General features: G+C 44.4%; 1 protein-coding gene across 1 annotated transcript in view; it reads left to right on the forward strand.

Moving 5' to 3' along the window:
* Positions 1-4,337: 4,337 nt before the first annotated feature.
* Positions 4,338-16,188, forward strand: part of LOC107108285 (E1A-binding protein p400-like) — a gene marked incomplete at its 3' end in the record, with an annotated part of 27,999 nt that continues 16,148 nt past the window's right edge. The window contains exons 1-4 of the mRNA XM_015408704.1: positions 4,338-5,651; positions 13,856-13,943; positions 14,284-14,391; positions 15,006-15,397. Coding sequence (XP_015264190.1) covers positions 4,338-5,651; positions 13,856-13,943; positions 14,284-14,391; positions 15,006-15,397 — 1,902 coding nt within the window. The remainder of the gene's footprint in view (positions 5,652-13,855; positions 13,944-14,283; positions 14,392-15,005; positions 15,398-16,188) is intronic.

The raw sequence follows: 16,188 nt of genomic DNA on the forward strand, positions 1-16,188 counted from the left end.
CCGCACCCCCCCGGGTTACGGAAGAGTTAACGGCGGCCGGAGAGGGACAAGAAGGGCCGCGGCCGTTCCGAACTCTGTCTTGGTCGGGGGGACTTGGAAGGCGAAAGGAACGCAGGGGGAGAGCCGAGTCGGGCTGGTGTAGTGGTTAGAGTGTCGGGCTCGGCTCAGGAAGGACCGAGTTCGAGTCTCTCCACTCTGCTCTTAAAATCGCTGGGTGGTCTTGGGCCGTCCCCTGTCGCCGTAACTCCTCACACGGGGTTGTTACGGAGATAGAATAGGGACCAGGGAGAGCCATGCAGGACGACACCCTGCATGGTATATATGACGGATGCAGCAGGGTGGGTGGGAAAGGGTCTTTCCCATCAGATGCGCTGGTTCCCTAATTGTGCAACTAAATGTTAATCTTGAGGAGCTCTCATCAGTATTCTGAATGTTAATATGGTATAAAAATGATGCCAAATAAAGAATTTAAGATTTTTTTAAAAAGCTATTTTTAAAAAATGCACCGGTTCACGAAACCTTTTGTGTCACAATAAGTTAGGTGTTGAGTTCGTTATCTTGGCTGCAGAAGGCGGCTAGCCCTCTAGAATCCCTATCAAAGGGCTGTTCAGTGTGGCCTTAACTGACCTCGCAGGGCTGTTGTGCGGATAAAATGGCAGGGAGAGTCATTTAGGCGACCCCTGAGCTCAGAGCAGGGTTAAAGACGTGGTTGATGTGATAAAAAAAAATTCTTCATCAGATTGTGCTGGCTCACAAAGGCTCTTGAGCCACAATTGTCTTTAAAGCACTGAGAGTCTTTAGTTGGTTATTTTGGCTAGCCCTCTAGAATCTACTTGACAGGGTTGTTGTGAACTTAAAATAGGGAAAGGGGAAGATTCTCAATGTTAATATGGTATAAAAATGATGCTTTTTAAAAAATGCACCGGTTTTTTAAACCTTTTGTGTCACAATAAGTTAGGTGTTGAGTTCGTTATCTTGGCTGCAGAAGGCGGCTAGCCCTCTAGAATCCCTATCAAAGGGCTGTTCAGTGTGGCCTTAACTGACCTCGCAGGGCTGTTGTGCGGATAAAATGGCAGGGAGAGTCATTTAGGCGACCCCTGAGCTCAGAGCAGGGTTAAAGACGTGGTTGATGTGATAAAAAAAAATTCTTCATCAGATTGTGCTGGCTCACAAAGGCTCTTGAGCCACAATTGTCTTTAAAGCACTGAGAGTCTTTAGTTGGTTATTTTGGCTAGCCCTCTAGAATCTACCTGACAGGGTTGTTGTGAACTTAAAATAGGGAAAGGGGAAGTATGTATGTCTTTAAGATGCTGTTGAACAGTGTGTGTTAGAGTAGAAAAGAGCAAGAGTCCAGTAGCACCTTAAAGACAGACAAAACTTCTGGTGGGGAATGAGCTTTTGGGAGTCATGACTTGCTTCTTCAGTCTACCTTGCAGCCTTGTTGTAAGGATCAAGTTGCTGAAAGTGGAGTCAGGAGCTTCATAGTAGAAGGGTAGAATGAAGGTTGAATAAATAATGAAAGCAGGAGGGGAGATTTATATATGCCACTCTGCATTCCATCAAAGAAAAATACGCCTTTTAAAAAGATAAAACTGGGAGGAGGTGAGGAACCATCAATGCCAGCCTGCATTATTGGGAAAAGGGCACAAGAAATGACATGGGAAGTCATCTCTCAGATGGAAAAAGGGAGCCTTAAAATTGTTAAATTCTACAGTTAAGAAATCTAGTTCATGAGAAATGCTGCAAGATCTTAAGCCAGTTTAGCGTATCTGGGGAAGCTGTCAGTACAATGTTTCTGTGATCTTAGGCTAGAGTAATTCTCCATAGGATTGTTCTGTGTGTTTTCCCTGGTTACTGGTGGCTGTTACCAATGGCCAGTGGCCACTGTGCTTATACAGCTGACCTCTACACAGAAACATCACTCCCTGGGCTATGTGCATAGCTTGACCGTTTGGCCCCACTGTTTACATTTTTTCTTTATGACTTTGTGTGAGCTTATATATATGTAGAGTTACTCCAGAGTCTATTGTTTAGGTTGGGACGGGAATAACTGCACAGAGACGTGCTGTTGGAGGTTTTAGACTGCCAAAAGACTCCCTTCTGTTTTTGAAAACAAGCTCACATCACTACTGGGAAGATTAGAAAGAGCTTTCCACCGGTATATGTGACCACAAGGGTCACAGCATATGGGAAAAACCACAGCCTGATAGTAAATAAACAACAGAACTCCTGTCAATGTTTCCTCCAGTTGTTTTCCCACACTTAAGCACCACATTGGGTAGCATCTCTTTATGGATTATAAAACTTTTAATTAAAGATAGACAACATCCACAGCATGTAACAGGAGAATTAAAAGCGAATGACATAGTAAAGATTACGAGTTTATCTTCTTTCATTCAATTAAAAATCGAAAGAGCAGAAAATAATTTTTTGAAGCTTCCAGAGGAAAGAGAAACTGTGGCTGTGTTTGACTGTAAAATATCTAGTGTTTTCTTGTATATTATGTAAACAGCTAAGTTTAAAAACTTTGTGGGCCAAATGGAATACTGTCTAGGTATCATTTGCTTTATAATCACCGTTCATTCTCCTAAAAGAGAAAGCCAGTTATAATAGTACAATTGATATATTTTTGTCTTGTGTATAAAGACAGCCAGAGTGGTTAGACTAGGATCTGGGAGACCCAGATTCAAATCCTCACGCTGCCACGAAGCTTCATTGGGTGACTTTGGGCCAGTCACGCACTCTCTTGGCCTCACCTGTTTCACAAGGTAGTTGCCAGGTCAGACTGGAGGAAAGGAGAATGATGTAAACTGCTTTGGTTCCTCATTGGGGAGACTGGTGGAATATAAATTAAGTAAATAAATAAACAGAGAGAGAGGAAATAAGAGGACGGCAGGAAGGGAGGAGAGGCAGGTTACTGTTATATGTCCCATTATTTGCCAGGGCAGCCAAGGAAAGGGGCTACATTTCAATGTAAATTTCCTCTTTATTCATTGAACTGGCCAGAAGGGTTTATCCAGTATTTCTGCTATTCTTTTGAGAGAGAGTAAGTTGCTGGCCGTGAATGTGGAACCTCAAACATTTTTGAAGGATTTTTGCAAACACTTCAATTTTTCTATTTCTTCTGCCTGTCTTGTATATTTTTATCTGACTGGATTTTGGCTCTTAAAAGCCATGTTTTAGTGTTTAGTTGTTTTACCATTGCTTAAGCTGTTGTGGTTTATGACTTGTGCCAAGTAAGGTGATAAATTCATAGGGAAGTCTGTATTACTTCTAGACATTTTTGTTGCATGTCATCAGTTACAAATGGCAGACAAAAACTGTGATAGTCTTAGGGACCCTTTAACTCATTCTGGGCTTGGGGGGCACTCAGAAAACAGTGAGAAATCTTGATTTCTGAGTGTCTGGAAGACTCGAGCATACTGTCAGGGACAAAACTCTGTCTCTCACATAGGGAGTTATGAGTGATAAGGTGACCACTAATTTAGGCTGGCTACCAAGGTCTTTTTTGTTTGCTTTTTAAATTTTTTTTCTTAATGAATATATTTCCCAGTTTGGTGTAGTGGTTAAGTGTGCAGACTCTGATCTGGGAGAACCGAGTTTGATTCCCCACTCCTCCACTTGCAGCTGCTGGATGACCTTGAACAAGCCATAGTTCTGTCAGAGGTGTTCTTGAAAGAGCAGTTTCTGTCAGAGCTCTCTCAGCCCCACCTACCTCACAGGGTGTCTGTTGTGGGGAGGGGAAGGGAAAGGAGTTTGTAAGCCGCTCTGAGACTCTGAGTGAAGGGTGGGGTATAAATCCAATCTCCTCCTCCTCCTCCTCGTGCCAGATATTTTGAAGAAACACAGAGTCCATAGAGAACAAATGAATTGTGAAGATTTCCTTTGATTTCAGAGCAATTTAAATAGCTCTTTCACATAGTACATCTGTTCAGATAATTGTTCTAATTAGTTGCGTGTTAACAATAAAGACAATTTAGTAGCCTGTGCATACACAGATGGAAATGGTTAAAAATCATTTATTTATTTAATTAATTTATACCACGCCCTATCCCATGAGTGGGCTCAGGGCGGCTTACAATTAATCATTTATACAAGTCCAGAATCAACATATAGGGTAACATAAAATAAAAGGGAGGCCTGTCCTGTGAGGAACTTTCAACTTAAATGTCGGTGGTAGCTTAGAAAATAAAGTCATGGTAGAGGCAAGAGTAACAGACCAAGAAATGGGAGAATTCTGTAGCTAAATGCAATATGTTTACTGAGTCAGAAGGATGTTTCCCTTGACATCGTTTTTTATTTCTTTTTAGAATTCGAGAACACTAGAGACGGTGAGAATGCACCATGGGAACGGACCTCAAAATGCCCAACGCCAGCTCCAGAGGTCGCGGTCCTTCACCGGCAGCGAGAGTGAAGATCAGCAGGCAAACCTGCCGCAGTCCCCTGCAGCGTCGTTTGCTCCTTCCGCCAGCCCATCCGCGCCACAGTCTCCCAGTTACCAAATCCAACAATTTATAATGAGCAGAAGCCCCGTGGCTGGCCAGAATGTTAACATCACCTTGCAGAACGTTGGCTCGGTAACAGCAGGAAACCAGCAGATCACCCTGACCCCTCTGCCCATCCCAAGCCCAACATCCCCGAGTTTCCAGTTCAGTCCTCAGCAAAGGAGGTTTGAGCATGGATCACCCTCCTATATCCAAGTCACTTCGCCGTTGCCCCCTCAGGTCCAGTCCCAAAGCCCCACGCAGCCCAGCCCCATGCCGGTTCAGTCCATTTCTAACGTTCGGACGGGGACCCCGGGCCCCGGCTTGGGCATGTGCAGCCAGAGCCCGACGCGAGGCTTCGTGGACACAAGTGTGCTCGTCAGACAGATCAGCCTGAGCCCTTCGAATGGCGGGCACTTTGTGTACCAGGAAGGATCCGGCATTGCCCAGCTCTCTCAAGGCGCCGCAGCTCAGGTGCAACTTTCCTCTCCCGGCGCGCCTGCCACGGTGAGAGAGCGCCGGCTGTCGCAGCCCCACTCGCAGACCGGAGGCACCATTCACCATCTTGGACCGCAGAGTCCCGTCGCCAGCGGGGCAAACATCCAGCCTTTACCGAGTCCCGGTCACATTACGACAAATAACCTGCCGCCGCAAATTAGCAACATCATCCAAGGCATGCAGCAACAGCAGCAGGTCCTGCAAGGGCAGCAGCTGAGCAGACCTTTGGGGTATGACAGGACTCCTGGCAGTCTGATCGCTGGCGTGGGAGGACCGCCGACGTTTGGGATGACGTCGCCGCCCCCTCCCACCAGCCCTTCCCGAGCCAGCATGGCGCAGGGGCTGACGAGCCTCCCCCTTGCTCCCTCCGTGTGTGCCGTGGTGAAGAAGCCGAAGAAGCTGGAGGAGATCCCCCCTGCGACTCAAGAGACCGCCCAGATGAGAAAGCAGTGTCTGGAGCAGCACCTCAAGCATATGGAGATCTTGAAAGAAACTTTCAAGGAGTACCTCATCGAGTTGTTTTTCCTGCAGCACCTCCAAGGGAATATGATGGATTTCCTGGCATTTAAAAAGAAGCTCTGTATGCCATTGCAGGCGTACCTGAGGCAGAATGACCTTGATTTGGAGGAGGAGGAGGAGGAGGAGCAGTCTGAAGTTATCAATGACGAGGTAAGACTCTTAACAGTTTTCAGTAACGGGGAAGCATCACCCTGAATTTAGAATTGACACCAGTTCTCTGATTCTGCAGTCCTAGGCATGGACTTGGACCAGTGAAACCAGTTAGACTTCCAGTAAACCAGTGCGACCAGTGTTCCCTCTAATCTGAGCTTGTGTGAGCTAGCTCAGCTTTTTAGCCTCCGGCTCACACATTTTTGTCTTAGCTCAGGAAGGATGGCTCCAGAGCAAACTGATTGATGCAGCAGCCAAATCGCTCGCTCACAACTTTAATGCCAGCAGCTCACAAAGTAGAATCCTTGCTCACAAGACTCCACAGCTTAGAGGGAGCATTGGTTGCGACTCTTTCTGGGCCATGAGATAGCTCACTGGCTGCTACTGCAGTGATCCTTAACAGATGTTCTGGGAAAGTGGTTTAGGGTGAGATATATTCATTTTATTTACTGTATTTGTCGGCGGCCTTTCAACTGTGGAAGCTCCCAAGGGCAACCCAAAAAAGAACAGATAAATCAGTTGTGGCGATAGGAAGCAGAACTGGGTTGCCTGGGATGGCCTGCTCTCCTAGATGTTGGAGGTGCTTCTGCTTTCCTGCTCAGACACATAAATAAAACTTACAGAGAGTTTTAATGCATGATTGTGCTTTCATCGCATGCAGAGTGCGTATATGAACTTTGTGGTTCTTTTATAAAACTTCCAAAATGGCAGCCTTAACTATGTATTTTTAAAACGTGGTGATAGAACTTCCATTGTGAAGACGAGGAGAAAGAACCTGGGTTTTAATTGAGGTTTCCGATTTCTGCAAATACAAATGTTATCTCTAAGATCAGGATCCAAACAATCCATGTGCCCCATTTGACTGGTGCATTTCTAACAATAGCCCCACCGCATCTCACACAAAATCTGCATGGGAAGTCGTTCTTGAACATCAGTTAAGTTTTGGAAACAGGCAAGGAAGAAACGTTTTGTTTTTAAAATCCCATGGGGGCCTGAAGTTGCTTTCGCTAAAGATGACAATCCTAAAGCCTGTCATTTTTAAAAACAGTAGTAGATTAAAGTAATTTGAATACTTATGTGAGCTTAGTAGTGAGCGAATTGCGATATGTCTCAAGCAGGGCTCACAAGAGGTGGCATAGTAATATCATAAATAAATGGTTAATCATCATCTCTACGGAATCTTATTTGTATTACCATCCTGGCTGGTGGTCCCATATTTTAAAGCCACAGGGCATCACAGCCCCACTGAGCACAATGGAGCAGACGTCTGTGGATCGGAATAAGTGTTCTTTACTTGATGCCGCAGCTCCAGACTATTTTTTCAGAGGGTTATGTATCAATGCAGTGTGGCAGCCCTTCCAGTGTATAGCCTATTCCCGAATTCCAAACCCATCCAGTTGTCTAGTTTGGAGCGGAACCGCTCACTCATGTTGCCAGAAGTTGTGGTCACCTATCCCGTCTTTGTGCATAGCCCTCTTCTTTCAGGGGTCTGTTTTTAATTTTCCGTTTATGGCCATGCGTGGTAAAATGTACCATCGAGGATTCACGGTTGATTTGCAAGACGTCGTTTCCCAGAGAGGTGTGCATTTTGTTTGCAAGCCGTTAGAGCTTGGTACTTCCAGTTAAATATTGTAAATACGTTGCTGTTTTCGGCAGAATCTTGTGAAACTCTTTAATGGCGGAGTTACCAGTGGATTAATGACTTATAGATTGTGAGTGGATTTGCCCAGCACTTTTAAAAAATGGTAAATAGCAGGCTTGGTTAGGGTGCCTTGAGTGACATGGGCTGTGGTGAAAGGGCAGTAGGAATTTAAACCTCTTCCCCAAGCTGCCTCCGTGACTTTGACTTGTATGTTGCTTGTTTTCCAGTGGGTTGAATGGCAGATCCAGGGGTCTAGTGAGGAGAGCAGCAATTTATTAAAGCATTTAGTGTTTAGAAGCTGAGGCACTCCATTAATTTGAAAACTGTAGAAAGTAAAGCCCATTGAAATCCACGAGGGTTTGAGAAAGTGTGTTGAAGATCATCCAAGTAGGTCAGACAATCTATAAGAATAAATGATTTCTGTGGTCTGAATTTTTTTAAAAAAGTAATCATTCCTATGTACATGCTAAATGGGCTGGCTGTAAGATTAACTCTCCCCCCCCCCCCCCCATGTTGGAAAATTACCCCCCCCCCCCCCCCCCCGCGATGCTTTCAGAATGGTCAGAAATGATCAATCTGTGCTTGGCAGTGCTGCGTATGACATAGGAGACTTTCAAAGGCTTTTCTTAAACCATGGCAGAGCTCAAATTTGTGAAACGTTTTTCACTGTTTGATGCTGTTATGCATAGATAAAGGCATTTCCCTCTAAGGTACTAGGTGAGCAGTAATTAAGGCTTTTTAAAAAAAAAAAAAAAAAGATACCTGATTCTGAGGTTTAGCAATTTATATTATCAGTCACGTGGAACACTTCAGCAGAATAATGAAATGAACTTCTTTGTGTCCTGATCAGATTGCATTATCTTTTATTGCAGAGTTGCTTCTGGGGTATCTGTACCTCCTTTCTTCGTATTTTGTGGTCTTCCTCTCTTATCCCACCCCCTACCCTTTATCACCTTCTGCTAAAGCAATGCACCTCATCCCTTGCCTGGGTGGGCTGATGACTATGGGGTTTTGTTCAGGGGGGGCGGGGGGAGCGAATGCAAGCTCTGCTCATTGCTTAATAAATGTTTGGGCTCTTCTGAATGTGGACTGTCTGTCGTGCTAATTTTGTTGTCTGTCGAGAAAGCCAAGATGTCAAAGTCTTACCCATGTTATTATCCAGACTAAAATCAAATTGAGACTTCTGATGGCGAGAGGTGACAGAACTTCCTGCTAGCCTGTCCCTTGTTCCGTTCTGCTGTTTAATGGCAAAGCAGAACTCTTTAATACTTTTTTAAAGGTTAATGTTGCATTGCACTGATGGATATATTATGTTATAAACCCCTCTTCAAAGAGAAACCATCACTAAAGTGCCAAGCAAAGGTGCGTTGACCGGATTTCAAACACGAAAGCAAAAGAAAAAAATGATTTCCCTTTTTGTTTTTCCCCAAAATATCTTCTCTCAGGTAAAGGTTGTGACAGGAAAGGATGGCCAGACTGGTACTCCTGTTGCTATAGCAACCCAGCTTCCTCCAAATGTTTCTGCTGCTTTTTCATCCCAGCAGCAACCATTTCAGGTACTTTTCAATGGTTCTAAACTTGTAGTTTTCATCCCAGATTATTATTTCTTTTTTTCCTTCATTCAGATTTGGTATTGGATAGTGGAATTTGTATTTTCCCAAGAGGCCCATCCCTTCTCATCTCAAAAACAAAATCGAGCAGTAAAAAGAGCTTTAAATTTTTCAGATGCATGGGTGTTTATGGAGTGCTGAGGAAGTTTATTTCTTTTCTTTGTCTCAAAGTTGCTGGCTTGTTTCATTAACTTTTCAGCTTTTAATGTATTTCACTTGGTTTGCCTGTCTTGATTTCTTTGTGCGTTCTGCCTAGTAACAGCGTGGGTTCCTCTGTCTGTGCCATTGTGACTGTGGATTCCTTCTAAGATTCTGTTCTTCCCCTCCCTCAATTTGAAGGGTTGTTTTTTTATTCAGACACAAAAAGATGTCAGATTTACGGCGTCACCTTCTTTCCTTTTGGTGCATTTAAGCTACCACAATTTTGTATAAATAAGTAATCAAATGTCTTGTAGTTTTTATGTAGGGTTGAACATTTGAGCAGTCAAAACAGGTTGGGTCTATTGATCTGTCAAGTGTTTTTAATAGCTTTATCAGAACAATAAAAATACTTCAATCAATAGCAGGGTTGCTTCTTAACTGATTGTTTTTTAGCATTAGACACTTTGCCATGTTGGTAGACTAGGAGTAGTGATGCAAAGTTTCTGGAAATATTGGACACAAGAGGGAGAAGCCCGGAAACATTTGGGAAAATGGTGATATATGTAATATATACGTTCTCATCAAAAGCCTAAAACTTACTTTACTGCACTAACACCATAAAACACAGCATTTAGAACTTAGTATGTAACGACTACATATCACTTCACTGTAAGCTGCTTTAGCACATATATCTTAATTTTAGCCATCTGACAGGTAGGGAAGAATGAAAGTTGGAAACAGTGTATTATCAATAATCTATTCAGTGGTGTATTAACATCACATATTAATTGTGGGCAGCATTTAATCACATTTAAACAAATACATGTTTGAAAATACGCTGTGCCTGTTTACCATGTACACAGGAATTATTGTTATTGCTATCTAATGCTGTAGACACTTACTTAAAAGTCTTAATACAGTGCACTGACTTGTCTTGAAAAGCATTTCACTCATTCCAGAAGAGCTTTTTTCAGTGTTTCTCCCAAACCTCACCTGGGGAGAAATCACTGGAACCTCCTCCTACTCCCCCTCCACCCAAAGCCTTCACATCTCTGTCTGGAGTCTTTGCTAACAAATGACATCATAATGAAATGAATTTTTAAAAAAGACAAATAGTTACCTACATAGCGGCACTCTAGGCTCTGTGAGGTATTTAACAATAGCACTCAAATAATGGGCAGGGCCAGTCCTAGTTTCATTTTATTTTTAAATGTTTACACTACAGATCTCGGAATTAGCGGGTTATATTGTGGGTGCTGCAAATCTGGCTTCTTGTGAGTTGTCATGTTCAGCCCTGATGGGTGCAATGGAAATAATGCATTTTTTAAAAAATCATGTATTGTTTACTCCCTGCGCAGTCAATAGGATTCTATTTATAGAACAATTTAACATGCTAATTATTTGTGAGCCCTGACCTGGATAGCCCAGGATAGCCTGATCTTGTCACATCTCAGAAGCAAAGCAGGGTCATGTTTGGTTAGATTTGAATGGGAGACCTCCAAGGAATACCAGGGTCATGATGCGGAGGCAGGCGACGGCAAGCCACCCCTGAACGTCTCTTGCCTTGGAAACCCTTGGGGGTTGCCACAAGTCAGCTCTGACGACTAAGCAAGTAGTAGGACTTGACTGTTGCTTTTTGCGGAGTTGGCAGGTGACCGTGGACTTGCTGAACTCTCAAGTGTGCTGTAGAATCTTTTTTCATCCCACAGGTGTGGTAGAAATGTAGTAAGACTTTGAGAGACACTGTTTTAAAGTTTTTGAAATCCATGTAATTTATTATAGAAATAAGAAAAAGAAAACACATTTTCAGTACCCTCCCCCATTTCAATATTTCAGCTTTTAAAACTCTCTTCTAACCTTCTGAAAGGTTTCACAAATCTAATAGTCTACCAGTCCTGCATGGATCTCACATTTCCTCTCCTTCTGCAGTGAGCTGTATCAGTTATGTAAAGAAGGGTGCAAATTTTACCACTTGTCTGTGAGTTCCTTGAGCTATGTCCCCTAAAATGGGAAGAAAAACCTACCAAGCTTTCTAAGTTTCCTTCCTTAGGGAATTTGCAGGCACATCTTGTAAGTCTGATCTATACCTTTACCAGTCCGATAAGGACTGGTATATTTAAACCTCTTAAATGGGGGGAAATATGAAGCCCTTTACACCTGAGCAGTATTAGTGATTGATACTGATAACAACAGAGTGATTGCATTTTATTTGACTGATAGAGAAAACTATTTATATCCTACCTTGGTTCAAGGTCTCTTAAACACAAAGATGAAAAGATCTACTGAGAGGCATACGGCCAGTTAACCAAAGGAAACTGTATACTGAGAACAAACTTCACCCCTAAAACAAAGCATCAGAATAGCCAAACAACCTCAGCATTCCAAACAAATTACTTACGAACTCCATAAAAAGCCCATCTGGATTGTACTGATTTACAGGACTTCATAAAGGCCTGACTGTCCTCAGGCCTCCTCTTGGAGGCTATGAAGAATAAGGGCTACTACAGAAGACGCTGACTGAGGCAGATCTCACAGCCCTGAAAGTTGGAATGACCAACTGAGAGCTGTTTGGGAGGCGTACAGTGGTCAATATGGATGCAGCACGCAGAGTACTTTAAAGAGAACAGACCCTGTCCTGAGAAGCTGACACTCGGAGACTGAAACTGGTAGCAGTGGTTGGCAAAGGAAGAGCAAGTTAAAAATGGTCTTAGGAGTTGGATGTTGGCCTGGTGAAGTCAGAAGATAAGTGATACTTATGCTGACTTCCTGGGTTATGTCTGTTCACCTTTATGTGTTTTTCCCCCTCACCTGGATAACTGGCACATGAATGTCACTTCCTACCATTCTTATGCTAGGCTATACAGCTAGGAATAGAGATCTAAAATTTCTGGAACCTCTGAATCCATGGGGGGGAAAAACCCATACATTTTGGGGGAAATTGAAATGTATGTACTACTTAATGTGCTGTCAACCTAAACTCATTTTACTAACTTGACAACATAAAATGCATCGTTTATAACTTGGCATATAAAATTGTAATATTTGACATATTTGTGGAACTTAAAAGTGACGTCTTAGTCTTCTGTAAAGCAAACTTGCTAATATTCCCAATGCTTGAGAGAAAACTGAGCTGACAGACACTATGCTGTTTTAGAACATATACCTTAATTTTTGCTATCTTTTGGTTAGCAAGAGCTCAGTTCTCAATGGAACATTCTGAGGCTTTGGTGCAGTTTCTTCCCCACCTCCATCTCATCTTTTCTCTCTCTTGAAGGTAGGGCAATAAGCTACTTGATACCCAGTCTGTGGCTGTATGTGCTGTAGTGATTTGAGGGAAGGGTGAAAAGGTCAGCCACAAGATAAGAGTCTAGGCAAAAGGAACGCAGAAGCAGAAGCTTTTCATTAGAGTCTAATGATGGCCTTCTCGCTTTTCTTCTATGTAATGTAAGGCAGTGGGTGTAGGTTCCTCAAACAGTCTTGCTAAGATCTAGAGAAGGTGGCTACATCCCCTGCCTTTATCCTGTGCCCTAGACACATTCTACTGATTATACCAAGAAAGATCTTCAGGGGTGCTTTGCCAGTGCAATCTCCACTTATTTTTGGTTTAGTTTCTACTGGCAGAAGAGCTTTTAGAGGATCCTAGTAAAGTCCATTTTAGCTTTGTTTTTCATCTTTGCTAAGGCATCTACTGAGGGGTGGGGTGGGGAAACGATTGTCTCTTCATATGCTGGGGAAAGTATATTGGATTTTGGAGGTAATAAGAAGATAAGAAGAGCCCTGCTGGGTCAGACCAGTGGTCCATCTAGTCCAGCATGGCCAACAACAGGGTGTAGAGGCCGAGGCCTTCATTAGAATGTAAGAAGAGCCCTGCAGGATTAGAACAATAGTCCATCTTGTCCAGAATCCTGTCTCACACAACGGCCAACTAGTTCTTCTGCAGGTACAAAAAACGGCATTGAGGCTGAGGCCTGCATAAGAACATAAGAAGAGCCCTGCTGGAGCAGACCAGTGGTCCATCTAGTCCAGCATCCTGTCTCACATAGTGGCCACCCCAGTTATTCTGGAGAGCCAACAACAGGGCCTAGAGGCTGAGGCCTTCCCCTGATGTTGCCTCCTGGCTCTGGGATTCAGAGGATTAGTGCCTCTGAATGTGGAGGTTCCCCACAGTCCCCATGGCTGGTAGCCATTGATCGACTTATCCTCCATGAATCTGTCTAATCCCCTTTTAAAGCTGTTTATTTCTGTGGCCATCACTACATTCTCTGGCAGCAAATTCCACATTTAATCATGCTCTGTGTGAAGTAGTATTTCCTTTTGTCTGTCCTGAACCTACTGCCCACTGGCTTTGTTGGATGCCACATCCCATATACTATTTTAACGTTTGTTTTTAATGCAGAACAAAGTTATGATTTGATTATGCAACCAAGGAGCTGGGGGTTTGGAGCTCTTAGAGCAAATTTTGCTCTAAAGAAGAGTCACCCAAAGAAAGGCAAACATATGTACTCTTCCTCTGACTTTAAGTGTGTCATTTTAAACATAAATATTCTTAGTTTAAAAGTGGGTGTCATCTGTGTGAGTAATGAAAGTTGGGCGAAGAGTATTAGGAAGTGCCTCGCATTTGATGTGCTGTAGATGTTTTCAAAAAATGCCAGCAGCTCTTGAACACTTCCTCCCCCCCCCCTTTCATGCAGCTTTAAAAGAGAAAAAGAAAAAAAAAAGGACTAGTTGTGAAAATAAACTCTGGGGGTTCTGCAAAAGAAAAATGTGTGGATTTTGCTGAATTTTAACTTTTCTGTTTTCTCTTACAATAGCAGGTGCATGCAGGGGCTCCAGTAACAGGAACGGTGAATACCATAGAAATTGAAGCTTTTAAGAGACAGCAAGCACTTTCTTCAGCAGGTACGGTCCCTTCAGTAGAACCAAATTATCCTTTTTAGGCTAATTCGAGGATCACCACTGTCTAGCATTCACTAAAAATGGTTGCTTCAGGTGTGCCACTTTTGCCAAAGCCTTCAGGCTGTTTGTTGTGGATAGGAAGTCCATTGCTTGTCACGTGCTCCCCTCACGGCCAATAGACTGGATTCGGCAGTAGCCTGTGTGTTCTGGGCCTCTCCTCCCATGATGCTGTCCTCGCACCGTAGAGTCGTAGATATCAAAGCTCGGGGCCGCTCTTGTAAACGTTATAACCTTGAACCCCCTTCCGCTGTACCGTGCCGTAAACGGAATTTGAATATCACAGATTCGTCTAAGAGACCACGAATTGAAGTGGGCCGTCATGGGATGGTTTTTCAGCATCCAGGCGTGGCTTCAGGAGTCCCTCTTCAACAGCTCATGCCAACAGCGCAAGGTACTGTGTCACCACACACCAGCCGCAGATTAATTAGCAGGCGGGATGTCGGTGCTGGAGCCAGAAATGGCGGAGCGTTTTTTGTTTTGTTTTGTTTTGAGGTCTCCTGTTCCACCACGGGCGTCCCTCTTGTAAATTAATACTTGGTGTGAAATGCCTGGTTTGTGTCAGGAGCCGAGTGACGGGCCTCAGCGGTGCATGTGGGCATGCGAGAACCTGTCGCAGGAGTCGATGTGAACCCGGTCGCTACGGAGCATGCCACTTTGCAAACGGGCGGCTCTTGGGTAGCAAGACGTGGTTCTAATCGAGTGTTAGTTATTACATTTGTGCTGTTTTTTAAAAATTATCCGTCACCAATGTAGGAGCTATTAGATAAGTCCCCCCCCCATTCTGTGTGTACTGACGCATTGCAAACACCCATCAGTTTCTGTGCATGATAGACTGTGGTATTCATTTTTTCCCCAACTTGTGAGTGTCTTTCGCCATTTATTCAAAGCAACGGTGTTGTGTGGGCAAAGTAAGTAGAATAGTCGTCTCCTCTGTGTCCGCCGAGGTCTTAAGAGGCCAAATGGCTTTGGGAATTCACCTCTTCTCCATCTCTTCTTGCCTTCCAGGAGGAATGCCTCCCACCCCTCAAGCAGTGCAGCTGACCGGGCAGAAGCAAAGCCAGCAGCAGTACGACCCTTCCAAGGGCCCTCCCGTGCAGAACGCAGCAAGTCTGCACACCCCTCCGCCGCAGCTGCCGGGGAGGCTGCAGCCCACCAGCATCCCCATCACGTCTCACCCGGCTGCCCTGCAGCTCACCCAGCAGCAGCCCCAAATCACGGAAGCTCCGGTCCAGCCTCAGGTCCACGTGAAGGCCCCGCCGCAAACCCTATCCGTCAGCACAGCTGTGCCGCACAGCCAGGTTCAGACGCCACTGCAGCAGCAGGTACAGCCAGCGGCGCACATCCAGGGACCTGTCACAGCACAAATATCCCAACCACAAGCTCCAGTCCAGCAGCAGGTATTTGGACATGTGTGAACCCTTTGCATGGGTGTGTGTGTGTGTTAGGGGTCCATCTGTCCCCAAGGCTAAGGACAGAGAGGAAAAAGACGGATCTCCACTAAGTGAGAATGGGGGGGAGGGGAAGTACCATGCAGTATTCCCTCTAAGCTGTGTGCATGAGCAGCCGCTCATTGACACAGGAAGCCTTGCTCAGCAGCACTCTGGAGCCGTGCAGGGTCTTGCACTGCCCATAAGAGTATAGCAGTTATATTCTGCTCTGGATGTGAACTGCTCTGCTCAGTAGGGGATAAAAATTAGAGGGAATGTTGCCTCTTGGGTAACCCTCCAAAGCAGCCTCCTGCCTTCCCTCCCTCAGTCTCTCACAAGCCAGTTAAGAGCCCTGGATGGGCCAGTTTCGGCCCCCAGGCCTTATGTTTGACACCCCTGCTCTAAGCTGTGCGTGTGAGCGTCTGCTCATTAACACGGGAAGCCTCGCTCAGCAGCAGTCTGAAGTCGCGCAGGGTCAAGATTACAGCAGTCGTATTCTGCTCAGGATGTGAACTGCTCTGCTCGGTAGGGGGAAAGAAATTAGAGGGAGCATTGGTACCCGGTACTAAAGAGCAAGCTAGGAAAGGAATGTATTAGGAATATTGCTTTGAACATCAAAAGGGCCCAGTGAGAAAACTCACAGTGCCTGAAAGCAATTATTATTATTATTATTTATAATAATAATAATAATAGATTTATACCCTGCCCTTCACTACCCAAAGGTGTCTCAGAGCAGCTTACAAACTCCTTTCACTTCCCCT

The sequence above is a fragment of the Gekko japonicus genome, unplaced genomic scaffold, assembly GCF_001447785.1.
Source record: "Gekko japonicus isolate JY-2015 unplaced genomic scaffold, Gekko_japonicus_V1.1 scaffold2152, whole genome shotgun sequence".
NCBI lineage: Eukaryota > Metazoa > Chordata > Lepidosauria > Squamata > Gekkonidae > Gekko > Gekko japonicus.